The 18,793-nt window shown below is 31.3% G+C and overlaps 3 protein-coding genes across 6 annotated transcripts; 1 reads left to right on the top strand and 2 right to left on the bottom strand.

Annotated features, from left to right (window-relative positions):
* Positions 1 to 342: 342 nt before the first annotated feature.
* LOC107432211 (uncharacterized) lies at positions 343 to 6,217 on the bottom strand. 3 transcript variants are annotated; one of them, XM_016043309.4, is made up of 10 exons: positions 5,911 to 6,215; positions 5,438 to 5,503; positions 4,770 to 4,921; positions 4,457 to 4,569; positions 3,607 to 3,685; positions 2,539 to 2,567; positions 1,550 to 1,643; positions 1,271 to 1,360; positions 971 to 1,160; positions 343 to 858 (listed from the first exon to the last, which is right to left on the bottom strand). In XM_016043309.4, exons 3-10 carry the CDS (start codon positions 4,917 to 4,919, stop codon positions 443 to 445), a joined length of 1,161 nt encoding a protein of 386 aa, XP_015898795.2. In that variant the 5' UTR covers positions 4,920 to 4,921; positions 5,438 to 5,503; positions 5,911 to 6,215; the 3' UTR covers positions 343 to 442. The 3 variants fall into 3 exon arrangements, with proteins under 3 accessions (XP_015898795.2, XP_015898804.2, XP_015898787.2); XM_016043318.4 differs by lacking the exon at positions 5,438 to 5,503 and having other exon boundaries at positions 343 to 819; positions 5,911 to 6,217; XM_016043301.4 differs by lacking the exon at positions 5,438 to 5,503 and having other exon boundaries at positions 5,911 to 6,214.
* Positions 6,218 to 9,214: 2,997 nt separating this feature from the next.
* Positions 9,215 to 13,024, top strand: LOC107432185 (septum-promoting GTP-binding protein 1). 2 transcript variants are annotated; one of them, XM_048467552.2, is made up of 6 exons: positions 9,216 to 9,715; positions 9,867 to 9,987; positions 10,087 to 10,183; positions 10,304 to 10,343; positions 11,017 to 11,100; positions 12,056 to 13,024. In XM_048467552.2, the coding sequence occupies exons 1-6, from the start codon at positions 9,368 to 9,370 to the stop codon at positions 12,218 to 12,220; spliced, it is 855 nt and encodes a 284-aa protein (XP_048323509.1). In that variant the 5' UTR covers positions 9,216 to 9,367; the 3' UTR covers positions 12,221 to 13,024. The 2 variants fall into 2 exon arrangements, with proteins under 2 accessions (XP_048323510.1, XP_048323509.1); XM_048467553.2 differs by lacking the exons at positions 11,017 to 11,100; positions 12,056 to 13,024 and adding an exon at positions 10,476 to 10,918 and having other exon boundaries at positions 9,215 to 9,715.
* Positions 13,025 to 15,205: 2,181 nt separating this feature from the next.
* Positions 15,206 to 16,345, bottom strand: LOC107432112 (putative F-box/LRR-repeat protein At1g56400). Its single transcript, XM_016043182.4, has one exon. It carries the CDS (start codon positions 16,242 to 16,244, stop codon positions 15,279 to 15,281), a length of 966 nt encoding a protein of 321 aa, XP_015898668.3. The 5' UTR covers positions 16,245 to 16,345; the 3' UTR covers positions 15,206 to 15,278.
* Between the last annotated feature and the right edge of the window lie 2,448 nt (positions 16,346 to 18,793).

Raw genomic sequence — 18,793 nt, 5'->3', positions numbered from 1 at the left:
ATTTTCGCTTTTTTTTTCATTTTTTTTTTGGGGTTTACTTACATGATCACAATGTCTTTACTGTACATCCCGTGACTGCAACTAAACTGATTCATTGAAAACCAAAAAGACTTGGTTATGCGATTAGGACCAAAAAAATTTTAAAAAAAAAAAAAAAAAAAAAAGGGTGTTTGTGAAAAAACCAATGCGAACTGTCATGTCAATTGTAAAAACGTGTCTCAATTTTCAACAATGTAACGAGCTTTAATCTTTTGCCAATTCCTGAAAAATGGCACTGAGAGAAGCCCGTCAGGTATTTTTGCCCACCATTCAAGCCAACAAATATATTAGAGAAGGGAAGGAAAAAAAAAATATATATATATATATATATATATGCAGCATAGCAAAGCTATATATATATGTTATATCACTAAAGTGCTTATTAATTAATGAATAATGGTACTTAGAAGAGACTATCCTTAGTGTTTCCAGCACTGAGTAAACTAAAAAACGCATCTTCCTTGCTATCACTTTTGCTTTCTGTTTGCTTTAAATGAATTCCGCTTACACTACATGCCGATGGTTGTGGATTTTTAACTGATACAAATGCCACTCTTCTTGATCCAGACTGCAGTTTCGAAGAAGCATTTGAACTTGGAAAGGAGCTTGTACCCGGAAGCAAGCCGCCTTGTGGGAATTCCTTGCTAGGGATCTCTTCAATGCTTGAAGCGTCTCCTACCTTTGAACAACCTTCAACCACCTTCCCATCGTCATCTCCAATGGAGACACCTGGAGACAAATCAGTATTGCCCTCCTGAGTGTGAGTTAGATCTTTTTTGGCTGCATGGTCTTCGTCCATCCTTTTGGAATGAGGTTCATCTGCACAAGCCACAAGTTCAGAATCAAAATGGCCCCAAGGTCCCCATAAACAAAACCAATGTTTTGAGGGAAAGACATACAATATAAGAAAAACATGTCATGCTTTTTATACCTCCAAGGAAAGAATCAAGACTTTGATACTTTAGAGATAATGCTGGTATAGATGCATTCCCTTCAGGATCCTCATCATGACTTGAAATATCACTCTTATGCTTTCTTTCAAGTAATATAAACTTATCCGATTTCCATACACACTCTAAGGTGGCAAATTCCTCTTTTGTTGGGAAGATCTCCCTGAAGACCTGCATCAGTCATGCATTAGACAACGGCGGAACCTAATAGCAAGGACAAAGGCACTCCAACTAATCGCTAATCAAAATACTGTGCAAAAGGTCTACATGAAAAGACTGACCTCAAGTCCATCTTGAGTTATTTTTACAGATTGCTTCTTTCGGGAAAGAGAAGAAACCATGTTGAATACTGAAACAACATCAAGTAATATCTGTAGAGAAAAAGCAAACAGAAGTTGAGCCATAGGGAAAGCTGAAATTTGTACTTACGACATGCAAACCATGAGGCACTAGCATATGCAGAATCAACATTCACAAAAACCATGTTTCCCATCTCCACCTGAAATTTACTCTCAGAATTTCAACATTTTGATGTTACAGGAAAAAATTTTGGAACTTACTTGTTGGACCAAAACTCGGATGCGAGCAAGTAAAGCCAAAATTGTCTGAGAAAATCCCATGAAAAATGATCGGGCAAGCAAGATAGATATCTCACTGTAAGATAGTCAAGGGAATTTTCAAATGATTTACCATTTCTTCCCTACATGACTCAGCTGAAAAACATTTTGTTGTAAAAGTGAATCTAGAGGACATTGGCACAAAACAGTGAATACTAAAATAAAAATCAAAAGAAATTGGCAAATTGTAGCTCTGCTAGATGCTTAATATTTATGGAATCATTGGCTTTAGAAGCTAGATTTATGGCTTTCTTTTGAAAATAGCATAAGTAAGACAATCCAAAATTGGATGCGAGCAAGTAAAGCCAAAATTGTCTGCGAAAATCCCATGAAAAATGATCGAGCGAGTAAGATAGTCAAGGGAATTTTCAAATGATTTACCATTTCTTCCCTACATGACTCAGCTGAAAAACATTTTGTTGTAAAAGTGAATCTAGAGGACATTGGCACAAAACAGTAAATACTAAAATAAAAATCAAAAGAAATTGGCAAATTGTAGCTCTGCTAGACGCTTAATATTTATGGAATCATTGGCTTTAGAAGCTAGATTTGTGGCTTTCTTTCGAAAATAGCATAAGTAAGAACGTTAATGAAGATATTATAAACAAATTTTAGAACAAAATGACATAGTATGAAATGATTTTCCAAGAAAAATGTCTTACAAAACCCACTAATTCAGAAAGGGCACAAGGAATAGGCTACCCGAATATATAAACATGTAAAAGAACATGACATGGGACAAATTGGATTAGACAAAAAGATAACAAAGAATTATAAGCATGGTCCATACTGATTCACCTTAAAAGCATGTCTATTCATGAGTTACTTTGACTGCCAGACAAATTAAACCATGTGAGCCATCAAGATTCAGAATCTTGTTCTATCTTATAAGAAACAATAAAAGGCCAAATTTAACAACAAATAAAGGATACATGGATGCCTTCAACATTGGCTCAACCATCTGCAAAAGAGAAGAACTTATATTAACATGAGAAAATCATATTAGACTTGGTTAGTTGGTTAAAACAGTTCAAGCTGATAAAGACTGCAACAGAATCTAGTTCAAAGGGAGAAGAAAATTTTTAAAGACCGCAGAGTATCACCAGTTCACCACTAAAAACATGCATGTAGTCGCATTGGAAAACCTCTAGGATGAATCACTTATTTTCACTTTTAGAATGGGACTAGATAATGTACCGGTACAAGACACTCAAAGAATCAAAAGAACGATCATCCACTAAATATAACAACGTTACAAAATCCTGAATTTCAGAAAGAGAAATACAACGCCATCAAGAATTGACTTCTGGCACACCAAAACTCCATAAAGTTTTGTGCTGCCTTAGAGGGCCAAGTTCTAAAATAGATATTCAAAATCTGACTCAGTAGGCAACTATAAACTGTCTCAGCACAAGTTTACTTGATAAAAGCAGTTTTCTAGTGATCTTCTAACCTTAACTGTAATCTCACCATGACTTTAAGAAGTTTCTTGTTATCATTCTGTTTGTATCTGCAACTGCAGTTATCTTCCTTAACAATATGAATATTTGGATCTTAAACCAGTTGCAATTTTAACAAATTTCAAGAGCTAATAAGAAATCGAGGATATTGAATTCATTCTTGTTTTAGTATGCCCAGAATTACAACAGGGAAAACAACCAAATGAAGCAACTAACAGAAGCATTGAGACATATAAGTAGCAGAGACTCCAAAAAATGCAACTACGCAATATTATTTAAGGACAGGCACAAAATCAAAGTCATTCTGTACCAAAGAATCAGCTTTTATTTATTTATTTTAAAAAATGCCTCCACTAGTTTAAGTACTATTCAAAAATAGATGGGAAGATAAAATAAGGTGCAAGTGAGACAGATCTGTGGATGGTTGCATGGATATGATTTCTAATTTCACAGAGATGGAGAGAAGATAGCATCAACTACTATGAAATTTCAATAAGCATAAAGAAAGAAGAGGAACAACATAACAAGACATCGTAACACCTGTGATAGAAGGCGTGCAGCTCCCAAAAGACGATCCATGAAATTATATTTTTCACCCTCACATTTTCTTCTCTTCAAACTGCAAGATAATCATATTAATGTTATCCACATGAATAAGTCTATGAATATTCTGTCATATAAATGACACAATCTAAATTTTGAAACTGACAAAAATAAAATATTCAGCATGACAAGTATTGCTTTAAAAGGTTGGCTGTTCCTTTGTTCAACAATGAAAAATTGATACAGCAGTTGATTGCCACATGGTAGAGTGCAAGACACCAGTCTTCCATGTATTTAATCCAATATATCGACTAAATAAATCAAATCTGATATGGAACTTCAGATTCAACAATCCCTAATTATCTAAAGCAATGACAATTAAATGTCACATATGAGTACATTCACTTTTCATGAAAATGTGAACATTCTATGCATGTTCACTTGCACAGTAAAAGAGTCATGAAAATATGAAGCAATTTGTAACATTTTTTTAATTGAAATCCAACTAATAATTATAACTAAATAACAAAAAAGTTTATTTTAACATGCATCAACAATTATTAGATATATTATATAAAAATAAAATACATATAAATGTTGCAGATACTACGTTACTAGATTTCCACAGTGGATAATGCGAACAACTGTACAATAGGTTCTACTTTTGTTTTGTAATTCTATGAATTAAAAATGATCCTAGAATGGTTTTATAGAAAATTCTCAATCATTTTTGTATACTTCATACATAGCAATGCATATGGCAATGCCAATCTATTATCTAATTAGGAATGATAATAGGAGGAAGAACACAAAGCCAAACACAAAAAACAAAGAAAAAGATTTTTACCTCTCTAAAAGATGCACCTTCTGTCTAGGTCTTCTCCCAGTGATAACTTCAAAGCAAGAATTGAGTATATCTTCCAACTTAGCTGATTGTAGAAGTCTCAAATCCCTTCTTACCTACCCCAAAAACGTGATATCAGCTACACATAACATACAATTTATAACTGCTATTTGGCTTGCTTAAAGTGAGATTTGTGCATCTTGTTAGCAAAATAACATCTCAAAGATGTTCTTTCCTCCACCCATTAACAATTTTCACAACAAACCAAATGGAAAAAACAAAAGGGCATTAAAAATATAAAGTCATAACTGTAAACCTTCAATAGATACTGAAAGTAGGAGCAGCGCCTATGCTGGTTCTTGTTTTTGTAGACCATTCTTTCAAAAATACCACACTCGATTTGGAGCTGACCAAGTAGAGATGTAAGTTTCTCCTCAAGAGTATCAACTTCTGAATCCATTGGCATTTCTGTACATAATCCAGTATACATTGTTATGAACTTATGATTCAGTAGTAACAAAACAAAAAACCATTTGAAAAGAAAATTGTGTTACAAAAAACCATTTGAAAAGAAAATTTATGTAAACAATTTGTTTGAAAAAAGAAAAGACAAAGAAACGTGTAAACTCATAATATTCTAAGTTTGACTATCTTTTATCCTAAAAACACAATAGGAACCAAGAAACTTGTAAACTCATAATATTCTAGGTTTGACTATCTTTTATCATAAAAACACAATAGGAACCAGTGTAGCACTTATGCAAATCCTAAAATGTTTCAGAACATCATTGTTTTTCATCTAGCCCAAAAGCCGATCACCCATTAACTTTCAAATTCCTAAAACTACCCAAAATCATGTAAACTTACATACAGTCAAAACTGAACTAGAAAAAAAATAAACAAACAAAACCAAAATCTGAGTAAATATTTCCTAACTAGAACCACCTGAAATCAAAATATTCAGCCTACGTAAATTAAACCCACCTCAATTAGATGACCAACCGGTTAAACAGTCATCTAAAAGGCCATAAAAACCCATCACACGCAAAACTGCCATAAACATTGAGGCCAAATTACTAATGCACCATAACCACACCCAAAGAAAATAAAAAATAAAAAGGAGAATTTATTAAATAATGGTCTGAGAAAGTGATATAATCATATAAAACACGTATCTCCTGAGACGATTTTTTCTTTGAACTTAAGAAATCCAATCCAACTTAACAAATATATATATATATATATATATATATATATATATATATATTTTTTTTAAATGCACACAGCAACTACAAGTAATGGAATTTAACTGAAAGGGGTTGTGTATAGCAAGGTGGCTTTTGACATAACCGACATCAGAGATATCCATTGGCATTGTAAAGAAGGTATACATGAATCTGATGCGAAGAATACCATCACACACACACACACACACACAAAAAAAAAACAAAAAGTACCTTGACTAGGGCTTCTTCAACAATGGAGATAGAGTTAGTACTGGAGACTGGAGTAGTATATAATCTTCCTCAACTCAAAGCCTCCAACTCCAAGGAATTCCACAATTTCTTCTTTCCCTATATCAATTTTACAAAAGCATTTTTAGAAATCAAAGTTTCAGTGTTTTAACACAGTTTATTGCTGTTTTTCAATCCATTGATGGCGCGCTATGTTCTTAATCGAATAGAAACGGCATCGTTTATTTTATCTAAACGGAATCGAATTTCAGAAAAAGCTCAGATAAGCCCCGTTCCCGTTCTTGGTCCAGAAATGTTGCTGGTCTTACAAAACTGAGCGTGAAATAATGGGCTTTTAATCCAAGGCCCAAGCAGAATAATAGGGGAAAGTGACTGAGGAAAGGTCATCCTCATCCTTTCAAATCTTGGACTAATCCTTTTCAAGATCCAACATGTCCCCCATTCCATGCAAGCCACAATTTCATCCAACTTTTTCCCTTTTTGTTTTTTTCTTTTTTTGATAAAAACTTGTTGCTTTGTTGTTTTACCTTTAAATTCCAAAAACAAATAAATAAATTGACATCATGATGACAACAAGTATGCTATAAATCTCTTTTTCTTTCCATTTTATTTTTCTATCTTACAATTGTTTCATCATTTGATTGTTGTAAATTAGTACTATCATCTATGTACTGCTTTATCTTATGTAACTATGCAACATATATATATATATACACGAATTTATTCGAAATTAAAATAAATTTACAAGGATGCACTTGAAATATATATTTCAATCATTGGAAATTATAAAAATGACTAAAAATTTGTTTATTCACACCTAGTTTTGCCACTCAATTATATGTTTATAATATTATTCGAAACTAATAGTATCCAAAATCTTGGGTAACCCACTTTAAATCCGATCACAAAATTCTCAAAAATCTTATTTTTTGACATGTAATAGAAACCAAATTTGGGAGGGACCCATGAGTCAATTCTATTTTATATGTGGTTTCATTGTCAAACTAGGTAGCTTTTTTTTTTTCTTTTTTTTTTTTTTGATAAACTTTTTAGCCTTTTTCTATTTCTCTTTCGATTTGTCAACACGTGTGATGAGCATCAATATTTGTAGCACTGAAATCTGCGTACACCTAATCATGTTTTTTTTTTTTTTTTTTTCTACCTTGCAATTTTTTCTAAGTTTTCTGCCATGCTTTAATAAGACCATTTGTTGTGGTCCTTAATCACCCTCAAATTTATAATTATTAACATAAGATATTTTATAACATATATATTTATATAAACTTGATAAGATTAAGATACATATTGTATTGGTTGTGTCGTTTTCCACAGTCTACCCAACTTCATGACCTACAATGCCTCCAATATAGATATACGAAATAAAAAAAATTTAAAAAAATAAATAATTCTAGTTAATTAGGTGGCTTGAGAATATTATAATTGGTTAAGCTGTGTTAATCCTTTATGCCCAATTGTCTAAACCATGGACCTGTCTAGGCGCCTCCCTCACCTAATTGAATACCTATTTACCTTCCCAAAATTAACAATTAAAATGGCTATATACTATATATAATAGAAATGAACCTTACGCATAAAAAGACAAATTATGAAACTACATATTTATATTTTTCTTTATTGGGTATAGACCAAAATCAGAGAAAACTATTGCGTTTATTACAATAATAAACTGATATGGATGTTGAAAAGAGACTTCACCCTTTTGAGAAAGCATGGAAACTTTCAATACAAAGATATGTTAAACTTCCAAATAGTTACTGTTTTTTGTCAAATAGGAAGCTAGGTAGGAAACTACTTAGCAATAAAGGGGAATTTTTTTGCTTTTATTATTATTATTTTGAACTTTCGATGTTATAACAGGGGCATTTATGAAAAATACAAATTATCCAATGTATTGAATTTTTTATTCTTTTTATATTAGAGATGGAAAATTTCAACTCTACCATTATAAATTATAAATTATGTAACTATTGGACCTCATCGTATATGATTTTTTTTTTTTTTGGTTACCCCTCTTAATTCTAAATTAAAGCTAAAAAAAAAAGCAACTTCTTTACATATAGTCAATGGCCAAAAACACCAAAACATTGATGCCATATTGAAATATTCCTTTGTATATGATCAAAACGGATAAGAAATATGGAGAATGAGTAAAGACGAAGCTTCAATGCACTCGATGAAAAACCAAAAGTGATTTTGTTTTCCTTCTCTTGTACTCTACGTGGGAAAGCAAGAACAGAAAATAGGGGAGGAATAGAGGGGTAAACATGGTCATTCAACGGTGCTTGAAGCTTTTGCCTTTATTCCCCAAAGCTTCCAAATTCTCTGATCTAGATCTACCAATAAAAAGGATAAAATTTCTTATTCTTTGTGTCATAAATCATGCCACCAAATGACTTTTATTTTTTTAACGTGTACAAATTTTATTAATTTATATACTTTTTGTTCCAACTAATACTATATAATGAGATTATAATAACATAAAGCTAATAGGTGAGTTCATTATATTATATTATGACGGTTTGTCGTGTCAAGATTGTATAGTATTTATCAACTATTATAATGGCAAATCTATTACTTTGATATGGTTGAGGAGTTTCGAAAATAAATTTAGATTTAAATTACAAAAGCTCTTCACTTTCAAGTGGTTTTTGTGGGGAAGAAAATAAAATTTATTTTTTTTTTAACAAAATTAAGAAACTAGTCAAATTTCCATGAAATAAATATTGAAAAGCAATCCGCCAAACCTGGATTGTATTGTAATTTTCTCAATGTTGGGGGAAAAAAAGGGAGTTTTATTAGATTTGCTGCCAAGAAGAAATAGGACAAAAAAATGTCACTCATACCAACACTATTATCCACAATAGCAGCTCCACACCCAAAACCATTAGCTTGTATTTTAATATCATATTCTTAATTTTCTTATCTCATAAACACATCAAAAGATGCTCTGTGCTCTGTTCTCTGTGTATGTGGACAAAGTTTTTCATCCCTTTTTACTTGTTTTTTATGTATTAAAAAAATAAATAAATAAATAAATAACATTTTTCTTCTCCCTGAAATGACCAAGATACCCTTCTTTGCTTTTGCTTTAACTGAAATTACCAACCTACCCTCGTATCTGATTCTGCCACACTCTTAACCGATAAAATGACCATGAGACCCCTATTCTGCGTCGAACCCAAGGAGCCGGCATAGTGGACTATATAGGAATTCAGACAAAAATACCGGTCAACCGTCTTATCTAAATACCGCAGTCGTCTTCCTAGCGTTGGGTTAGTTAGAAAAGCATTACCCAAAAAGAGAAACAAAAACAAAAAAACATTGCGAAAAATAAAAAACAAAAGCAAAAACAAAAAAGAATTCAAACGCAAACACACAACAAATCTATGACAAAACCAGAAAAAAAGCTTCAGTTTTAATGGCCAAAATCCTTCATGAATCCACAAGGAACATGACTCAGCTTTGTAAAAAAGTGGTCCATCTCGACGTCCGGTGGAGCATAGTGGAAAGGGTGTCTGTGATTGGCCACTTCTTCAAGTTCATATGGGATAGAATCGTCGTCTGCTCCACAGGAAGGTCAAGCCGGTACCGGAGGTTGCAGCGGCGCTCTTCTTCGTCGCCGTTGCTGGAAGTGGCAGAGGATGGCACTGTCTCTGACGAACCCACCACCACGTGCGGCGGCGGCGTGTATGACACGGATCAGGATTCAGTGACTTTGAAGATCAGCTTGCTGGGTGATTGTCAGATTGGAAAAACAAGCTTTGTTGTAAGTGAATATTAGATATTTCTCTGTTTTCATCTCTCTCTGTTTTCCTCTGTTTTGTCTGTTTTTTTTTTATTATTATTATTGTTATTATTTTTTATTGTTGTTGCAAATGGGTACTTAATTTTTTTTCCTTTTTCTTTCGGTTTTGAAGGTCAAATATGTTGGGGATGAGCAGGAAAAGAGAAGCTTGGAGATGACAGGACTGAATTTGATGGATAAAACATTAGCAGTTCAAGGAGCTCGAATTTCCTTCAGGATTTGGGACGTAGGAGGTATATATATATATGTACGGTTCTTAGTTAATTTGGTGGGATTTTCTCGTTTTTCTTTGGCAGAAAAGAAAGACCAAAGTGTTTGTGTTGGTTTTTTAGGTGATAAAGGATCGGTGGATCATATTCCAATCGCTTGCAAAGATGCAGTAGCAATTTTGTTCATGTTTGATCTTACAAGTCGATGTACTCTAAATAGGTAATTCCTCTTTCTCTGGCTAGCTAGCTAAGTAGTTTTAGAGTTTAATTGCAATTAATTAAGTTGATAATTATGTTTAAACTATTTGAACCTTGAATTCTTTCTGTATACTCTCTGCAGTGTTGTTGGATGGTATAGTCAAGCAAGAAAATGGAATCAGGTACTAATTAAATACTTTTTTTTCCCAAACTAATTATGATTCATCATTATTCCTTTTTTTGCAACATAATCATTTAGCACACTGATTTCTGTGGAGTAATATCATATATTATCCTCTTAACTTGCTTTTTAGGAGGGAAAAAGAGCAGTTAGAGTGTTATATCAGTGACATATATAGAGAAAGGTCTCTGATTAACTGCAAAGGCTTTCAGTGACTTCATTGTCGCTGTCTCTTAAACAATAATCTCAAATTCGAATTTCTGTACTTAAAGAAAAATAAAATAAACTTCATTGTTGTTGATATATAAACTAATAATTGAATGTCTAAAAGGATGTTAAAGTTGTTTCTTTCATGGTTTCGGCAAAAATGAAAGACTGGAAAAAGCATGAATTTGAGTGGCAATGAATTTACTTTTTCTTTAGCATATTGATGAAAATTTAGAGTTCCCAAAGATTCATGTTTTGCATTCATCGTAAATAGAGTACTTTTGGTCCATAAAAATGATGGCATGAATTTTCTTTCCAGAGTGGAGCCCTGATGGGTCACTGTTCATCATAAATGGACCTCTAGCTATATAAAGGAGTTTTTTTTTTTTTTTAAATGCATTAATAATGAAAATTTCTATAAAGTTTCTAATTAATTTTTTTTTTTCAATCTCATCATTAATTTGTAGACAGCGATTCCTATACTAATAGGGACTAAATTCGACGATTTCGTTAGACTTCCTCCAGATTTGCAGTGGACAATTGTGACCCAGGTAATTAACTTAATTACTTATTTATATTCGAGTTTCCACATAAGCAATAAATTTCATAAACTACTTCAAACTATATAAGCTCAAGTGACAATAGTTCAATAATTTTTTATTTTTTTATTTTTTTGTCTATCTCAATCCAACTTTAACAAAGTAAAAACAGTAATTTTGCCATGATAAACATCCTTGTCCAATTATATATTATTCGAGTAGTATAATTTATAAGTTGCATGTAATTTGGATATACATGTCCAATATAGGTTAGTAAACCAGTTAAAAACAATAGAGTGCATATGTTTAGAAAAGTGTAAAGAGTAATAGCCCATGATTTGTCAATGTATATTTGAATATATATATATATATATATCAATCAGATTTAAATTGAATTTTAATATCAAAATTTTTACATTAGAAATTTTAAATCATATTTATCAATTAATAATTTGATGTTATAAAAGTTTAATTTCATTAAATAGGATTTTAATTAAATTTATATTTTATTATTTTTTAATTTTAATTTTTTTAATATGTATTAAAGCTAATAAAAAAAACTGATACTAGAAACTTCATATTAGAAGAGAATCTGACTAATGTGTGTGTACATATATATATATATATATATATATTTGATGTGAACGTGAAGAATGTTGGGAGGGTTTTGTCAAATCTTGACGCAAACATTTTCCAACCCGTACACTTCTCTCTCCGCGTTAAACATAAGCACTATGGGCCACCCACGTATTGATTAAAGTAGCAGAAGCTGGATTTTATCTACAAAATTAATTTATTGCTTTTGTTTAATTGCATCAAAGAACCATCTTTAAATTAAAATAAGTATAAAGTTTTTTCCTTATTGTTTTTAATCAAGGAATTCACATGGGATTAGCCAGAAATCGAATCTAACCTGGAATTTTCATTTTTTTTTTTATATATAAATATTATATGTATTAAAATACAGGCAAGGGCATATGCAAAGGCAATGAAGGCAACCCTATTTTTCTCAAGTGCAACCCACAACATAAATGTCAACAAGATCTTCAAATTTATCATGGCCAAGCTCTTTAACTTGCCATGGACTGTAGAGCGAAACTTAACCATTGGAGAGCCCATTATAGATTTTTAGGGGAAAAATAACCATTTTTTTCTTCCTTTTTTTTTTTTTTTAATAGACTCATATTTCCACTTGTACATAGTACATGGTAGAAAAAAGCATTTAAAAAAAAAAAAAAAAAAAGAGAAAGATTTTCTTTTTTTCTTTTATTAAAAAAGTAAAAGTTTCCGATCCTCTCAGAGCATATCACCCTCGGCTTTTATATGGGGCAAAAGAAAATGTAGCCCATCTTATTGTGAAATTGAGTTGGCTCGGATCCAATCAAACATTGTCATATACTAGTAATGGGTCCCGCACCACCACATGGCAGTGTTAGATTGGAGCCAGGTGGGATTACTCTTATATCTACAAAGGGACTCAAAAACTGTTGTCCAAGAAAATTTTGAAGTTTAAGGATGAAGTTGCTGAATATTTTGGTTTAGAGTGGGCTGTTGATCTTGCAATTTCTAAAGGTTGGAGAAAGGAAGTTTCAAAAGGTGGTTGGAGATTGTTAACTTGTGATAATGCAATCTTATTTGCTAACACTCATCCTCGTTGGGAGTGTGTCTCTATGCAGCTGCATGATCTATACAAAAAAGTTTTCTAATTTTAGTTGTTGTAATGTACAGTGGGTTTCAGCAAAATGCAATTCGATTGCTAATTTTTTTTTTTTTTTTCTTGGCTGATTGTTATATAGGAATAATATTGATTTAGCCTCACCTCTTTTGGCCTAAATCTCGTCTTCTTTTGCTGTTAGAAGAAGGTTGTATTGTAGTCCTTTTTTGTAATTTTGTTTTTATTAATGAAGTAAGCAAAGTGCATGTAAAATTTCTTTCATTTCCATGTTAAGTATAATTATTTTGAAACTCCTCAAGTTTTAGTTTCCAACCTGTTGGCTTCTGCAATATTATATACATTTAAAACAATTACTTGTACTAGTTCAATATTACGCTAGCTAGCTATCATCGTGATCACAAATTTGAAAAAACATAGCCGTTGCCTTCTTCTTCTCATAAGCAAGAAAATCGTATATTATGCATATGATTCAAATTATAAATAAATTAATGTAGAAGAATATATTTCATTACTTTTTAGATATCTGGATAACAAATAAAAGTATGATTAATTAAACAGCGTAAAACAATTAAGATTTTATATTTTAATTTATTTGAATTATCCAAATTTAAAAAATTTTAAATTCTAATTAAAATATTTTTCTATTTCTAAATAATATTTTTATTTTTTTATTTTTTATTTTGAAATCCTCTTTTAAGGTCTTTTAAAAAGGATTCTAAAAGCATCTCCAATGAAATGTTCATTAGAAAAATTTTTATAATATGAGATTGATATATAGCCTTTTAAAAAAATCTTATTTATGATGCTATGCAAAAGGTACTTAAGTTAAGACGAGGTGACCAAAAAGAAAAAAAAAATAGAAGCTGTCTAACAAATTCTCTATTTGCAAAAGGTTTGTTAGACATATGACTCATAGATTCAACCTATCTTCTTTTCTCTCTCCTCATCAATTCGTGATTTTTTTCTCTCTCCTCTTTCCTCTCTTTTTTTCTCTCAACATGCCAATTCATTCTATTTTAAATTTTAAACAGAATCCAGTAGAGAAAAAACTTAAATAAACATTGTTTATTGATAGATACTATATCGCCTAAGTTTTAACACCTTCTAAATCTCTTTAACACATAAGCTCCAATGGAAAAAACCATTAGAGATGCTCTACATCATCATATAAGTATACATATAATTTTCTCTTCCTTTTACCATGTTTTTCACAAAAGTTCAAAATTCTCATTCTGATTTGAGTGTCAAGGGTTCTTTAGTTGGCACTAAACTGGTGCTCCAAAGAATGTTTTTCTTTGTAGGCATCATATATTAGTGGTGAAGGAGGATGTGTAACTGTAATTGTTAGATTTTTGCATCAAAAATTAAATATATTATCCCATACCAATATTCTATATAACAATATATTGTATAATTCTATCCACAACAATTCTTTAGATCATATATATCCCACAGCCGCATGCACATATATATAATTAAATCATGCACACCTGTAGTTTATATAAGAGAAACTGTATAAATTCATAACTCCAATATTACAATCAATAAAAGCACTAGAGATTTATAGTTACTTCAAGCCTCTTTCCACATATATGAATATCATCACCAAATAGTTGCTGAAATCCGAGAAGGATAATATTCATTTTATTATAGCTACTTATGTTTTTTCTTGTCTCTCAAGAAGTAGTAGTAAAGATTGAAATTTGAAGCAATGGAGATGCTTTCCGAGTCTGTGCTAAGATGTCTCGAGCTGTCCTGATGTAACCTTCTGGGTTCATTCCATTAGCTTGATGATCCACTTCATTTGAGATGTATATATTCAGCTTCTCCATCACACGCCCGTATTTGATAACGTTCTTCACAATGTAAGATTCATTTAAATATCCCTTGAACCCCTTTATCTCAAACACCTTCAGTGTTCGTTTTATGCATACGTAACCAAATGTTTGGTCTCTCCATGTGATATTTTCATCATTATATGGAGCTTCAAAACCCTGAACATATAATATATTGCAAAATTGTTTAATTTTTTATCTTTAAATGCAAAATTGTATTGGTGTATATATATATATATATATATATGTATGTATGTATAAAATATAAGTTTACTCACTTGAAGAATTCTGTTTGCGGGGCTGCCAATATCGATTATAAGAGTCTCCAAAGTAGGACAACTATAGATCATAAAGTTGATGCCCCAGCCTTCATTATTATGCATTCTAGTCTTCAATTTCAAGTGTTTAACGTCCAGAGATGTTCCCTTCCTATTTTCTCCGCTTGTGATACCCTATCAATTATACTCAACATCTATATAATTTATTTTATTTTTTTATTTTGTTTTGGTCTCATGTTAACTTTATACTACGACTGTATATCCGGTGGTAATGAGGTTCATTAACCATGGAAAATGATCATGGACAAATTATCAACATCAAAGCCATTATATATATTTATATATATAAATATGATAATTCAATTTCGAAAAGGAAATTATAAAAGCAAAAAGTTAGTAAATTTATACCTGAAGGAAATAACTGCAAAGAGTCAATTTCGTTGGGTTAAGAAGGTTGAGAAGTCTCAAAAGAACATCTCCAAGTCCAAGAATGGCCTGTCCATCATAGTGCCTAAAATCGAGATCAGCCTCTTCCATATCAACAGCAACTTGTACATCAAAATAGCTGCTCACCATCCCATTATATTTCAGATATTTAAGCCTGGGAGCCTCGATTTCCAACCAGTTCTCGTTGAAATCGCAATTTTCGATGACCAAACTTTTGAGCTTCAAGTTTCTGCCTCTGGTCCCTTTAACCTGAACATGATCGATGTCCCAGCATCTAACAAGGCTCAAACTCTCCAACAGAACACAGTTGGACAACAGGGCCTTGAGAGAAGACAGCAACAGTCTAACCCATCCCAAAGACACATGTTTCAGGTTGCGCAGCTTCACCAGCTCAGACATATCGAATTTGCAGGAGAACAACTCCAGAGATTCTAGAGCTCTGTGCTCGTACACATTCGAAGGCAAATCGATTGCCTCTAGAGGATGGTTGTCCAAGTGGTCTTGTTGCTGTTGTTGTTGTTGTTGTTCCCAAGCTGGATCTGTAAAATCCAGACGGAGGGATTTGGCCTTTCGAGAAAGTGAGAATGGAATGCTCTTGTCCAAAAGCGGAAGGGACAGCTGATCTTTTGGGTTGGAAATGGTGAGAGAGAAATGGTTTATACTGGAGTTGTCTTTGTAGCTTTTGATCCATTGCGTCGCGAAATCGATGAAGTTGCTTCTCTGGTTCTCTCTTGTCTCTTGTGGATCTGCAGGTTTGATGAAGAAGCGCTCGTTGAATTCGATCGTTTTGGTTGAACGCCAAAGGTGACGCCAGCGCTTGGCCAGAATGCTGGTTCTTGCTGCTTCTTTGAAGGTCAAGAAGGAGATGATGATGCAAATAAGAGGGTCTGGTAAGGTTTCGAATAAGTCACCATGTGCCATATGGATATGGTTGATATGGATGTGGTAGTGCTGAGTAAAAAGGGTACGATATGAAAAACGTATGAGGGATTGATCGTCAAGGAAGGAGTTGCAGCGGGGTTTGTAGAAGAAGGTAAGGGAGGGTAGCGTTTCACAGAGAGAGAGAGAGGTGGTTTGGAAGAAAGGTTATGACAGACGGTTATGGCGAAATGGTGTGTTGCTTGGATGTATTTGCAAGAAAAAGGAGTTTCATTTTTCAGCAGGGGGTGCAACTTTGCAAAATTCTACTGAAACGGTTCAACCCTTTCATTTCAATAAAAACAATTTTTTTAAAAAAATTTATTATATGATAAGAAATTATTCGGAATAAAAAAAAACCACACAGGAAAAAAGCAATTAAGAAAACAATAAAAAAATAGAAACATGGTTTTTATATTTTTATAATAGGCCATGGCATTTGATTTGTGCCAAGTTTTTCTCTTTTTAAGTATAATTTGTGCCTTTGTTTTATGTATATTAAAAGAAATTATTCATAGAAGTTTGTTTTTAAAAAAAAAAAAAAGTGTTTAAATATTTCTATTGGCGGTATTTGGAATACAAATCGAATTGATTAAAAGATTCTAAAGACTAAAAGATTCTAAAGACTAAAAGATTCTAACGGTATGTATTAATATTGACGGCGATTTGAAAACGAATAGAATTGACAAAAAGATTCTAATGGTTTTTGTCAATAATAATAGCGGATTTAATGACACATAGAATCGAAAGATGTTTTTGGATTCCATTTGACATTATATAAATGTTTTTTTATAATCGATTTTCATTCATAATTTTCTCATAGTTAGTTAAAACTTAAAATTATCTGTTTGAAATTTTGGATAATTTATCAAAAAAATTATCAAAATACTTTGTCCAGATTATCCTTGTTAAAGTTTTACTCTTGGTTAGAAAATGTTGCACTACAATTAATTATTTACTTGTAAATTTCAAATTTTTGTGTCTTTAACATATATCAAATTAAAGAAAAAATCAGATAACCATATTGCTTTGTTAAAGGTTATGTCCAAATGTTTTAAAATATATTATTGAACTTGCTATTTTATCTTGAAATGATTCCTAGTTCCAATCTTTTTATCTTCAAATAAAAAAGAATATAACAAGGCAAAGAAAAAAAAAAAAAACAAACAAACAAAGAACTTGCGGATTTTTAGTATTCATGTATTTATTTATTTATTATCTTTTTTGTGGAAAAAAAATTGTTTATTATCTATTACATTCATGTACTTTAAGATAAGAAAAATAGATAGAATCACCACATTCACATTTAAGGAAAACAAAGGTAAGTTAGCCTGCTCGCTATTTTCTTCTGAATAAAATAAATTGAGAAAATAAAAGGCGCTTTTTTTTTTTGGAGAAATAAAAGATGTATTTATTATGGAGCATTTATCTTTGATGATGATGATATATATTAAGAATAATTCTAGAGTGATTCAATTTTTTAATTAAAATTTTGGTATTGAATGATGTAGTATTGTTTTATTAGATTTGTAGAGCATTACTAAATTAGTAATCATTAATAAATTACCATATTATTGAATATCAAAATTTTAATTACTAAATTTGGTATAAATATCATTTCCCATATATTAAAGAGCAACATCACACACATATATCTAATAATATCATATAATTTTAATAAATTTTATTTTGGCGTGAGCACACCAATGTTCTTCTCTATTTATTATTTTGGAAATATATTATCTCACATTCTTTTTTTTTTTTGGGTATTAATATTATCTGAGGCTCAGTCAAGTAATTATGGCCAGGAAAATGAATCACTTGATGAGACTTTGGTATGTCTGCGCTGGTTATTACTAAAAGCACTCATAAAAAATGTGGACATTTAAAACTGAAAAATTGTACAAGTTGGATTCTACGGCGTACAGATTAAGTTGATTTGTGATTAACATTTCATTTGCAATTTCTTCATTTTTTAAAATTTTGTTTTTATGTCCAAAAGGAAAATATATATATTTTAACTGGATAGTTATTAATTTTCATACAATTGATAGCCAAATCTCTTATTGAAGATTTTTCAATTATACTTTCATATTTTTTTCTTCTTAAAATAAAATAAAATAAAATAAAAAGTATACATTTAAAATATGCATTCATACTTTAAGCAAGTCATTAATTGTTACCTCATGAATTGCCATCCAAAACTTTAAGAAAAGGGGTTGGTAATTGCAGTTATATCTTCTTCTTTTTTGGGGATAAAGCAGTCATATTTAATTAATGCATAGTTTCGTTCACATTGCTTTTTGAAGATTCTTAAACTAGAAAGTTACAAATGTTGAAAAAACAACCCAAAAAAAAAAAAAAAAAAAACTAGAAAGTTACAAGAAAATAAAATAAAATTCAACTTCTACTTTTTGAGTCGTGTCACAATTATTAATTTTTTTATTTATTTATGGATTCTTTAAATTTTTATTTTTAAGAAAGAAACTTAAGCCACCTAAGGGTATAGTGGATTTTAGTTCAAGCCGTACATATATTTTTATATTTTTTGA

This window comes from Ziziphus jujuba, chromosome 1, assembly GCF_031755915.1.
Source record: "Ziziphus jujuba cultivar Dongzao chromosome 1, ASM3175591v1".
Classification (NCBI taxonomy): Eukaryota; Viridiplantae; Streptophyta; class Magnoliopsida; order Rosales; family Rhamnaceae; genus Ziziphus; species Ziziphus jujuba.
This window is presented reverse-complemented; position numbering and strand designations above follow the sequence as displayed.

What these genes read in the sequence shown, in the direction of transcription:
- LOC107432211 (XM_016043309.4), bottom strand. Translation starts at nt 4,919, where the DNA reads ATGCCAATGGATTCAGAAGTTGATACTCTTGAGGAGAAACTTACATCT. An exon ending in CTGCACGCCTTCTATCACAG is followed by an intron (nt 2,568 to 3,606) that starts GTGTTACGATGT and finishes TCTCTTTTGCAG; the next exon opens with ATGGTTGAGCCAATGTTGAA. An exon ending in TAACTCAAGATGGACTTGAG is followed by an intron (nt 1,161 to 1,270) that starts GTCAGTCTTTTC and finishes TGACTGATGCAG; the next exon opens with GTCTTCAGGGAGATCTTCCC.
- LOC107432185 (XM_048467552.2), top strand. Translation starts at nt 9,368, where the DNA reads ATGGCCAAAATCCTTCATGAATCCACAAGGAACATGACTCAGCTTTGT. An exon ending in TTGGAAAAACAAGCTTTGTT is followed by an intron (nt 9,716 to 9,866) that starts GTAAGTGAATAT and finishes TCGGTTTTGAAG; the next exon opens with GTCAAATATGTTGGGGATGA. An exon ending in CAGGATTTGGGACGTAGGAG is followed by an intron (nt 9,988 to 10,086) that starts GTATATATATAT and finishes TTGGTTTTTTAG; the next exon opens with GTGATAAAGGATCGGTGGAT.
- LOC107432112 (XM_016043182.4), bottom strand. Translation starts at nt 16,244, where the DNA reads ATGGCACATGGTGACTTATTCGAAACCTTACCAGACCCTCTTATTTGC.